At 37.2% G+C, this 12,359-nt stretch overlaps 2 protein-coding genes across 2 annotated transcripts; both read left to right on the top strand.

The window, feature by feature from the left end:
* Window positions 1-8,190: 8,190 nt before the first annotated feature.
* Window positions 8,191-8,962, top strand: CBG27689 (the record flags this gene model as incomplete). Its single annotated transcript, XM_045239601.1, has 5 exons — window positions 8,191-8,280; window positions 8,327-8,418; window positions 8,462-8,583; window positions 8,629-8,767; window positions 8,815-8,962. The coding sequence occupies 5 exons, from the start codon at window positions 8,191-8,193 to the stop codon at window positions 8,960-8,962; spliced, it is 591 nt and encodes a 196-aa protein (XP_045099529.1).
* A 2,061-nt stretch (window positions 8,963-11,023) lies between these two features.
* On the top strand, window positions 11,024-12,359 carry CBG27688 (the record flags this gene model as incomplete). Its single annotated transcript, XM_045239600.1, has 4 exons — window positions 11,024-11,094; window positions 11,176-11,353; window positions 11,830-11,903; window positions 11,960-12,359. The coding sequence occupies 4 exons, from the start codon at window positions 11,024-11,026 to the stop codon at window positions 12,357-12,359; spliced, it is 723 nt and encodes a 240-aa protein (XP_045099528.1).

The following is a 12,359-nucleotide window of genomic DNA, read 5'->3' as shown; positions in this document are numbered from 1 at the left end:
CTGCCGACCCGTTTGCAACTATGCTCCAACTGAAACAATTATTCAAATATAAAAACGTCTATACAACTTTACAATCAACCACATTTCTTATTCAATTCTTCGAAAAATCTAACTTTCAGATTCATTCATTCTTGTCTTATCAACAAAAAAAAGAACGGAAACGGAAACAAACGCGGAAATCTAAATGGAAGGCGGAATTTCAAGGATTTTTTGTTTCTAACTTGTAAAAAAACGTTATTAACCTATTTTCCGTGTTTTCAGTAAGTTCAATCTTCCATCTTCACAGTTTAAGTTTTGATGCTATTCTGTTTTATAAGCCAGACCTTTCGGAACCAAAAAAGTCCCCGCCAACTCGTATTACAAATTGTTTTTTCGGAGGAATATCTTTTCTTTCTTTTATTGATTCTACCTTCTCTAATAATTGCTCATAAAAGTCGTATGTTTTATGCATTTCGTTTACCTTTTGCTTACTTTTTCCATTTCAAAATAAAATTTTTTACGATAACTTTTTTCCACCTTTGAATCAATTTCAATTCCTAATTTTTTGCAAAGCTGGATACTCCCTGAATAATTACTACTGAAAATGTTGATACTTTGAATTTCCACATTTTCCGTATCTGCTTTGATTTCGGCTTCCCTTTGAAAGTCTCCTTATGTTTCTTAGTGGAACGAGAAGCGAAAAATATTAAATTTCGAAGAAATCGTAGCTTTAATCCGCTTTCTAGAACCGCAAATACATTTCATGTCTGTTCAGAAACGGTTTGAAAAATTGAAAACAAGAGAAAACTATAGTACGTAGAGGATTACAAAACTACAAAAAAGAGGATAGAGGTGAAGAGTTCAGAGATTTGAAAAAAACTCCGGTGTTATGAACAAATTTTAAGGAGAAAAATAGTAGGGTTGTCAGAAAAAACTCGAGAATCGATTTTTAAATAGTTACCGTATTTCATCTATAGACCACCCAACCCATAAAATTTAGGCTTAATTATCTCGATTCCTGTGAAAGATATAAAAAATATGTCAACTGATAAATTATTGGTGATGTGATGATAAATAATTTATCAGTTGAAAAAGTTTGAAAATCTCTAACAGGGGTCGAGATAACTGATGTGAGCTTAAAATGGACGATTTCGATAAGCTTCTAATAGAGAAAAGATGGTAACTGTTCTGGCAAAACGCTGATATGATTCTGGTTGGGCACTTTTCAAACCATCGCTCCTCAATAAGATACAACCGTTTTACCACAAACCTGAGTGCTTTAATGATAATCAAATTTTGGGTTATCACAAATTCAGTAATTCTGGTGCTGCAATTTTTTTAATTCTTAAGCATTAGTTCATTTTTCTAAAATCACAATTTTGAAATTTGGTATTTTGAGATTTTTCCCACATATGACGAATACCGTACCTACATCTAATTTCAGTGTTTCCTTTTCATCGTTTCCCCCTCTTCCATAGACCACCTTTGAGATTATAGAAAATCCATGCTTTTTCTAAATGTCGGGGATGACTCGGAGGGAGTAAATTGACGTGCACCACCCAATTGGAAGGAAACACATGCCTTCCAAGAAGGCGATATGTCTCCTTCAATTTTGAACTCTCATCAATTTCCATATTTCACCCCGAGATTCACATTTTAGGTGCTCTTTTCCGGCCCCCTTTCTCATGTCACAATTGGTATCCTAAAAAAAGAGGAGGAATGAAAATGAGTGAGAGAGAGTCGACAAGCGTCCTTCCATTTTCGACGTGTCAATGTACATTTAAATGGCTCGTACGAGAGCAGAGCACATTTTCGGTTGGCAGAAGAGTCAGAAGAAAGGGAAAGCTTAACGACGTGGCCGATGAAGATTTTTTTTGTTTGGGAGGCATCTTAATGGACTGTCGTTGAGAATTGGGAAAGGAGAGAATGGGGTTTTTAAGGGGATGTATGTGTAGGCGCTCGTTTTTGGTAGGAGGTCGTAAAATCTTGAAAAGGAGAAATTTATAATTTAGTACTGGAAACTTACTATGTCAATCAGTGCTGACAGATAAAGAAATTATAACTTTCAGTTCACTAGAAAGATGCTCAGTCAGATGTTTCTTTTTCATCCGTGTGTGTGTGTGTGTGTGTGAGAGAGAGAGATCAAAATTGTTTAATTTTTGACTTTTCACATTACCGCAAAACTGTTATAGAACGGACCCTTATTTCAATTTCGAGCCGCTTTATCTCGGATTCTGACAAAGAAATAAAATAGGCGTCAGCTGATACATGCATCTCAGGAGCCCCGAAAAATTAGGTAAAATTGAAATTGTGGGAGCCTTTCTATAATACATTTTACAGGCTCTACAGTAAGATTTTCACGATTTCTTGAAAATTATTCTCGTAAAATCGTTGATTATTCTGAGAAAACTTGCGACTACTCTAAAAACCACACTAAATTGGTTCATCCTCTATATATTTCTAATAATTTTATTCATGAAACAATCAAAATATATTTTAAGTTAAACTTCCGAGAAAAGTTGAATATACAGCTTTCAACACTGTCTGAGCACAATTTTTGATCTTTTATGCATTTTTTCTTTATTTAGATTTAGATTTATTTATTTTCAGAGCGGTGACTAACAGTACATAAGAAAAAGGCAGTCCCCCTCACGAGGGGTGCCTAATAAGTTAAAAAGAGAAGAATAATGGAAAAGGGAGGAATTAAATACAGTAAAATACCTGTGTTAAAAATAAGGATAATAGCTAGTAGCGAGAAATAGAAGAATCAAGGAGATTTTCAAATTGGGACAGGGTGAGGAATTGGGGTACATTGGCAGTTATGGCATTCCAAAATGGGATGGTGCATGCAAAAAAATCATTGATATGGGGATTGAGCCAAATTAAAGTCATGGGGCGACGGGCAAAGTTAGATAAGCGGAAATGAGATTCAGGGTGGGGAATGTAAGAAGTAAGGTTAATTATTTTGTACAGAAGCATTAACTGAGAATTAAGGCGTCTATGACGCAAAGAGAAAAAATTGAGAATTTGGAGTCTGGAAGGATAAGAGGCACCGGGGGTAGACGAAAATGGTATATTACAACGTTGGCAAATAGTTTTGGAGAAGAAACGAAGGGGGGATTCAAGTTTTTTAGACAGTTTGGAATCGGGATTAGGGGAAAAACACAAAACATCAAAATGGGGTACTGTCCTTCTCTTTAACTTTTTGTTGACATTTTTCCAGCCCTTTCCTCTGCTTCTCTAGAAATTCCAGTTCATTGTATGCTTAGCTTTAATAAAACAACCCTACAATATCCACCACCAAAAAATTTCAATTTCCCCCATAACCCAACGCTTTCAAATTTCCTGTTTTTTTCTGATGAGGAAACCAACAACCCACTCTCAGGAGTGACATTGATGGATACATTCTACAGTGGTCCCACACCCTTTCCAATCTCCCCTATCCATTACTTTCATTCGACCAACTCGTAGAACACCGTAGTCCTAGCAATTTTTCAAAATTTCTCTCTTTTTTGTTTTCTCACTTGCTGGGGAGTGTCACTAACCATTCATCTTCTCTCGAGCTCACTGCTTTATCGACTCATCCACGACGACATGACCCTCATTCTCGTTTCTCAGAGATTTCCTTTTTCTTCATTCGTTTTTCTTATTCACTCTTTTTTCTTCTAGAAATGGAATCAATCGAATCGGTATTTTGCAAGTTGTTCTCTCAGGACGATCATGCACGTCTCAGTTCTTTCACCGCCCTTTTCTGGTTCATGAAGATTTTCATTCTTGTCGCGTGAGCTTTTTAACTTGTTGATGTTGCTTAGTTTTGCAAAAATGAGAGTTCTAATAGACAAAAAAAAAGGTTTTTTGCACACCGAAATCCCTCATTCCAGGGTTATCGCTTCCTTCCTTGTCGCCGACATGGTGGAGGATCTGACTCCTCCAGCCTGTCGAGCTGACTATGCTGAAGAGCACCCGGAGGATCCGGGACCCCCAAGACGTAACTACCCAAGACGTCCACGTCGCATCCACTACTTGATTCCAAAGGACCAAAGACAGTAGTCTGCTTTTCGATGTTCTTCGCACTGTATCTTTTTTCTAAAACTTTTCATTTTCTTACTGATTTTCTACACCTTTGGTCTCTTCCTACAATGAATCTTCCACAGACGCATGCAGATATAAATAAAATATCACGGGACAAATTTCAGCCCACGGGATGTGCCTACAGGATTCTCGTGCCTTGAAAAAAAAGATAAATCGTAGTTGGAACAAATATTCGAAGACAATTTTTCAGACGGACACCTGAGGGCTGAGAGTGGGATTATAGTCTTGTGAAGGGTAGTGATGTGATTGGAAATGACAAGAGTTCAGGTAGAAAACATTAAGGAGAAATATTGAAATTCTAGAAAAAAGTCTGGAAAATTCTTCGACCTAGTTTTCAGTTTCTCTCAATTGATGTTAGGAAATAAAGTTTCATCTGAAATTGTTTCTTGTGTTACTACATTCAAATTTTCATGTCAAAATTCTAACTGCAGAAAATATGTTTAGAATGTTCCACCAAGTCTGATTTTCATCGAAATCAAGACTTCTAGTTTCTCCCTTGCTTTGAATCGTCTGGAAAAAGGCTGAAAGCTACTTTTCAGGTAATTATTCTTTTCTTCGCTATTTTTCGCCATTTCCTATATTCCGCAAACGCAAAAATTACTCAAAATTACTCCGATTTGCGTCATTATGCTCTCCGAGGAATTCATGAAGTCATTCCTTTCCTCCAAACTTATGGATGTAAATTATAACTGGCAGGTTTTATTTCATCATTTGAGAAGTCGTATTCCTAATAATCTTGAGTTCCTTTTTTGCCTACCTTGCTCGGATTTCCAGGAAAACACAAACATCATCTACTTTCCACAAAAAATGAGGAAACATTCGTAGGCTAATTCGAATGGAGAAATTTACGACCTTCCATTTCATTTTCTTTTCGGAGCCCCCTTTCCCATGTTGTGACTTCTGGTTGCTCCGGGAGATGCCATGGACGACTGTGCTCTCAAAAATTCTTCTGGAGTCCTTCAAGCTCACTTGAGCTTTTTTTTCCATATATCGATTCATCTTCGAATGAGAGTGTGAGAGAGGCATAGAAAACAGAGATATGCGACCGAAGCGCATCGGAACCATTAGTCCTACGCGCCTTTTTCGAGTCTATTTCAGAATAAGCATGCAATCCACTTTTATTACCCTCAATCCATTAGATGTCATTTGAGGGTTACTGTAGTTCTTTCAAAATGGGTTTGATGGATTTCAGATTTTTTTTGGAGAGCACTCTCTCTTTCTATTCTTTCTACCCTCTCTTTTTCATCACGGTTCTCTCGTCTCCTTCTACCTTCTTCCAATTTTTTGTAGGCTCCGCCCCCTATCTCGAGCCACTAGCCTACCAGAGCTCCACCCCTCACAGAGGCCCTTAAAGCTCTATTTTTTCCTCATTGTTTCAGTTTCTTTTTGTTCTGGCTCTTTGTTTCTCTTAGATTTTTTAACTTTGGAGACACTTTTTTTATTGAGTTCTTCTAGGTTCTTTCTTCAGCTTTTCCGGGTTCATTTTAAAAAATTTCCCTTTCCTCAGCTTGAATTAGAGTTTTTCAATTTCGAGGTTACAATGTCAACTTTGGCACAGTTCATCTCGTACCCGTGAGAAATGAGATATTAAAAATTGGTACTCATAAAATGTTCCCCAAACCATGGAAAACATTTAGTCAGTGAACCTTTTTTAGATACATATCTTTGAAAGGAATCGAGACAAGTTTGGTCAAAATTGGAAGTTTGGGAGTCCTTCTATTACAGGTTTTATAGCAGCTAGGAAACTCTCGACATTTGTATTTAGCTTGGCTAGTCACTACTGTTTTCTTATCCAGAGTGGATACAACTCGTTTGTAAGGGAGACAGTCCGAGGCAGTCGAACTGGCTACAGATTTGTAGAACATTAGCTGACGTCCAATGGAATACTGTAGGTCTCTTTCCTTGAGCACATATCCTGTTTCATTCATTTCTGTCTTTTTTTTTTACCTCTCTCCCCCCCTCAGATTTTCAGGCTTTGACTGTGTTTTCTCATAGTAGTCGACGTGTTGATTAGAATAGAGTGATAGGCTTCTCAGAAGAGATAGTTAGCTAATTGAGCTTATAGGATTAAATTTAAAAGATTACTAAAGGCTAAAGGAGCATGTAGAGACTCCATTTTCTCTAAAAAAGAGGTTTTGAAGTTGGTATTTAAACTAGATTTTCACAGATAGAAAATACGGTAGCATGTTTGAAGAGTGTGTTTCGAAATATAAAAAATAATGAGCTACGCATCCAATATACCGTTGAAACGAATTTTGAGAAGTTCATACCGTTTCTTTGCTTTTCCTGCTTTCACATCGGAGTGATATTCATGAACGTTGCCCAAGACGGCGAATCTTTTAAAACTCACGAGACACTTGAGACATTTGTTCCGAAGTTTAGATCATGAATCGATTCATGGGTATCAGAATCATGCCACGGTTTATATAGTTAATATATAGATGCCGTAAGATCTGTGATAGGAAGGTCTCTGACTATCAACTTTGAATAATGGTTCAAAGTTAAATTTGTGAGCCCTTCTGTCATAGGTTCTGCAGTTGTATAAGTTTACTTCAGTGACCCTGCCGTAATCGTGATAACCATGAATCGATTCATGGTGGAAAATTTTTATACTCTTGTACGAATGTCTCATTCTCAACGACGTGGACACTGTCCGGTAGATAGAGAAAATTTTGAAAAATGATTAATATACAGTACCGGTAATCATACGGTATTTCCAGTGAGGATCGGCAATTTTCGAGGCTCTGAAATGGCCTTATCTGTCCAATCGTTATGTTAACTTGAGAAGAACAAAAACAACTAGAGTTAGGTTTCAAATCAGTGACATTTTTATTGTTTTTTCAGAAAATTATCAATTGGAAAAGTTGTAAACAGTGAAAAAGAGGCTCTGTATCTGCTCATGGTTTTCATTTTTTTTGTAATTCATGTTGAAAAATGTACGACTTCAATTTTTGAGAGCCTCTTTTTTGCATCTCGTGACTGCTGGTTGCCATTGGAAATTCCCAGGGCAACTGTTCTTTTCAGAATTCGTGAATTTCAACACAAAACTATTTTGGGCATTGCGTTCAAAAAAGATATTGAAATCGAATCCTGGAAGAAGGAAAAAATTGATGTATGAAAAACTTGCTCATCTTCTTTATGGCTACAGTATTTCACAAAAAGCAAATTCGATAGATCGCGCATCTCCTATCAGATGTCAATAAACTTGTCGGTTTTTTTTAATCTTCATTTTTTGCCTTCTAAAAATCTTGGTCGTAACGCTCCGCCCACATTTCTGAGAGAGCCACCAAAAAGATTTTCTGAAGAAGCAATTTAGTTTTAATGCCCAAGCAATTAAATTCCATTTCTTTAGGGGTACGGTAGTTTTGTTGCCCAAAAATGAAGTGACGCCATTAATTTCACGATATTTTTGAAAGGAATTTTTGGTTTTCTCGCTCTTTTTTCTCCCTTTTCGTCATCTTCTCTTTTTTTCGTTTTTGTAGACTCCGCCCATTTGCCTTCTAATAACACGCAGATCTCGATGCTCTCTACAATAGAAAATCTAGTCACTGCTAACTGAAACTGAAAAACTGTTAAATTATCAAGTCTGCTCACATTCAAGGTGCAGTGACATCAATAAAAACTATGATTTTTGACTGAGAGAATTTTCGCCTCAATTGTTTTTTAATTAAAGAAAACTCAAATATATAGTAGATCAAAAACAAATTATCAAAAATATACAGTAAATCTCCTGATAGAAGCCAATCCTATAGCGATCTTTGAGCTCAATTATCTCGGCTCCTTCTGAAGATATTTAAAACTATTTCACTGATAAATCGTTTATTGTAATATCACTTATATTTTATCAGTTAACACATTTTATATTTCTCTCTTAGGAACCGAGATAATTGAGCTCAGAGGGCACGGATATGGTGGGCCTCAATCAGAACATTCATGGTATTCCCATATTTTTGATGATTCGAAAATTCAAAATTTCCTTTTGAAGAGCTATTCTTATTAGCAACGGCGCGAATTTATTCCACTTTTGCGCCACAAATTAATATCAATAATACATTTTATTTTTATTTCTAATTCTTTCGATTTTATTGTTTTAATATCAGGACAGTTACAGAAGGAATCATGAATTTCAAGATAAGATTCCTCATGATGCTGTCCTTGTTAACAGCCCAGTGCACTCCAATAAAGGTGGACGTTAAACCCAAGCGCATCGTAATAGTTTACAAATATAGAATAATTGAAAATTTTTCAAATTCAGATTGGTCCACTTCCAGAAGAACACTACGGAGGAAGATGGGACAATTTTCTCATTTTTGCTATTATTTTCCTAGTCTTGTTCGTTATCACCCTGTAGGTTTGTATTAAAAATACAATGTGAACCCAAAAATTGTAGCGCATGTTACGTGATCAGCAAGACATGGTCCGGATTCCTCGAACCCGATCAGGAAGCGTCCCCTGAAGAGATTCGCCGCTTTCAACAACAGGAACAAGAAGCAAATCGGGAATTCTATCAAAGTAAAAAACTTTGAAAATTTTCACTTTCAATATCATACTGTTCAGCATTTCCAATGATCACCATAATCATTCTGACAAGCATTTTGTTCCGCGAGACTCTGTCTCTGTACATCTTTGATTTGTCTGACCCCACCAAAAATCCATTCCGTACAACCAGAATTTACTCGATCTCGGTTTTGATGAAGTTAGTTCAAACGACTATTTTCAGTTAGACCACTTCTTCATTTTCAGTTGCATCCCGGTAACCGTTTTCCTGATCTACAAGCTACGATCGAAAATTGCCGAATTCGTTCAAACTGATATGTTCCGCACTTTCAAGAATGTTCTTATCGGATTTGCAGTGACAAGTGTATTCTTCGCTACCTATGCCGTTGGGTAAATTTGAACACATTAAAAATTGTATCAGAACGAATCGTATCAATTGAAAAAAAATATTCATAGTCAGAAACAGTGTTGTAGTTGTATAGCAAGGGCACCGAAAAAATTGTCTTCTGATCAATTTTAAGCAGTTCCAAACCCCAATTTATCTCGGTCCCTACATATTGAAAAATAGTTAAGAAGTTTTAGAAAATCTTCGAATATAAAACTTATTTGAACTTAATGCCGAACTTAGCTTCAATTTAGAGCTTAAAAGTCAGAACTTTTAAACTGAAACGGTTTTAAATTTCATTTATCAGTGCATTCAAAAATTTTTACGATATTTTAATTTCCAATACGGTATTTTAAAACATTACCCCTTACAGTTTCCCAAAAGAGTTCTTCATCCGTTTCTTTGAAGCCTCCAAGCAACAGATTGACGACTGGCTATTTTAAAATCCCAATTTGCAAAATCCCCCCTTCAAACAATTTATCCGCCAATTCCACCATCACTGAAATCCTCGAAAAATGGACTACTTATTCTACCGCTTTCTTTTCTCCATCCATTCTTTCTTTCTTCTCCCCAGTTTAGATTCTCGGTCGAAACGACGTTCCGCTCACACGTGATGTGAGCCGGCTGAATGCCACGTCAGTGGTTGAAGTGTCTTTTTTCTGCATTCTCTTTTTGCTTCTCCTTCTGCATATAATGATATGGTTCAAAATAACATGGCTCTTTTTTGGAAACACACCCTTCCAACTTCTTTCTCTTTGCTACCACATTGGTTTCACAGCCAATAGATATTTTCAAGTCTTCAACTGTCTTCTTATCTGTGTCTGTCGGTGTTCAAAATTTAGAATCTTTTACAATGATCATCCTCATGAGTCGCCCACGTGTCTTCTTCACTGATTTTCTTCTCTGGCTACTGTTGGTCCTTGGAGTGTTCACCATTGCAGCATGCCTGTAAGATACCCCACACTGCTATCACAAAAGTAGAACTCCTTCTAGTGGATTTGTCTACACCGCGTTCATTGATCCAATCATCAGACGTCGTCGTCAGGCACGCGCTGCTCAAGTCGCAGCTCATTTCCAGCGGGACACTACTCTCATCCATGCTGGTGGTAGCTTCACTTCTATTTAACTATTGTGAGTTTATAGTTCATTGCGTGTAGAACTGGTTTATTTCCAGCGATACCAAGAAATGCATCTTTCTAGCTTTGTCAACCCAAAAAAATCGTGGATAATTTTCTTCTACATTTAATTAAAAATAGATCTTTCTGCTAACTGTTTCCGTATGTCTTTCTCCATTTCATCGGTTAAAAACACCGAGAATTATCTTCTTGCCCTTTTTCACAACTTTTCTGATTGCAAGCTAAGTTTTCTAAATCATCAAATGGACAAACTGGAGATTAGTGCGGTCAACGTGATCATCTGCCTTTCTCTTCTCTTGTCTATCGTGATGTGAGTACTCCTCAGCATGATTTTTGTAGTTTGCATTTTTCCTTCAGTGTCTTTGTCAGCTGTGAAGTCTCCCTATATTGCCTGCAGCGACCACGGAATTATTTCGAAGAGGCTAAGAAGTTGGATAAGAAAATTGAGAATTTACGGGAAGAGGAAAAGACAAGTCAAACAAAGAAGAGCGCCACTGTAGCAGAAATCAGCGTCTAAAAATTTGGGAATATGATCATTTGATATGTGTTTTACGCAAATTATGTGTTTTACGAAAATATACCTTATCAGATTTATAAGCAAACTTGAATAGTTGGTACTGTATGTCAACGTCTACATATCTGCTGTCTTTCTTCATTGCACCGGGCGAAACTCCGAAAATTGAGTTTATCATGGGAATTATATCATTTACATCCCAAATTCCAGAAATTGTTATCTCTGCTTTTCTACTCTTCTAAAATCTCCTGGAATTGCTTGAATCCATTCCCAAGATTTTTGTCATTCTACGTAATTTTTTATCTTATTTATCCGTTTCTTTCGTTCTGCTTACTTATTTTGCATTTTATCATTTTGGCTTTTGTTTGCTTTGTTCGTCCCTTGTTTTTCGACACCTCACCAATTTTATTCTTCTAGGCGATGTCATTGAACTCGAAACAACTCACTCTTCTGATCGGCGTTGCGATCGTCATGATTCTTGGAATCCTTGCGTGAGTTCAAAGTGTCTTTTTATTATTTGCATGATGCCTAACAATGCCGCCTTATTTATTTCATCAATTGATGCCTTCCAGCGTTCTCTGGTTCTTCGACGAGTACGCATACTGTACCGAGAAAGGATGCAACCCAATCTACTATGGGGCCAATCACCCAATTTGGCGTCCAATGGAACGCCCAATCGAGCGCCCAATCGATATCGAAATCTCCGTGGAAACCAGAAGCACCATCATCGTGCTTGAGCCGGAAATCGAGGTGATCGAAATGTTGGCTCCGGATCGTTTAAACGACACTGAGACTCAATAATTTGGTTTCTTCACGCTAGCAGTTTGGCTTACAAGACCTTGTGCATGATATACTGGTTTTTGTTTCAGAGTTCAAGTTTTTGATTTGAGGAATCGAACAATGTATTTTTCGACTTTCAAAATTCACCTCTCACTAGACCAATTTCCTGTAGGTGTTCTCTATCATTTTTGGCTTGGAAAAAAAAATGAAAAGGGCATCCGCTTTTTTTCATTAGCATCCGCTATATATCCGGCGGCGCTCACACTCAAAAGTCGTTTACCTGACTCTGAAACAAAGCCAATATATATTTCTAACTCTTGGGTGATAAAATTACAATGTTAACAAATTTTTCGCTCTTTTTTTTATTTTTTACACGGTTGCTCTGTCCGTGGTTTACTATCTATTGGTTTTTTGTCCATTGTGTGTGTCTTAATAACTCATTCCAGATGTTGGATTTTCTGACGCATCCCATTTTTCTATACGCCGCTCTTGTCGTTATCGTGACCATTCTTTCTGTCTGGTATTTTGGAGTTTTTTTTCGTTCTCTGTGATTTGTGTGAAATATTCAATTTTCAGTGCATGCGTTATACTACAACGACTCTTTTTCTGTGCGTTCCCGGTGCAGGAAGGAGAGATGAACCGGATTATGGGTCACTACCAACAGGTATCTGTGGCGGTTCCGACGTGTGCTCCAGTGCCAAAACCAACTCCAAATCGATTGATTCATCCACGTGTCATTATTCAAATTCATCCGCCAGAAAGTGATGAGGAAATCGAGATGCAGGAGACTCCAATTCTCAACTCTGGAAAATCGAAAGAAACACTTATTCTCAACGCCAGTCCATCTCAAGAAGCTGCGATTCTGAAAAACAAATCATCCAAAAAAGCAGCGGATTTAAAACAGGAAACATGGCAAAAAACTACATTGATCAGGTCTGGATCAATGATCTTTGAGGAACGATGCTCCACAGTATGA

The sequence above is a fragment of the Caenorhabditis briggsae genome (genome assembly GCF_000004555.2).
Source record: "Caenorhabditis briggsae complete genome, chrX, whole genome shotgun sequence".
NCBI classification, from domain to species: domain Eukaryota; kingdom Metazoa; phylum Nematoda; class Chromadorea; order Rhabditida; family Rhabditidae; genus Caenorhabditis; species Caenorhabditis briggsae.
Note: the sequence above shows the minus strand (reverse complement) of the source record. Positions and strands in the feature narration are given on the sequence as shown.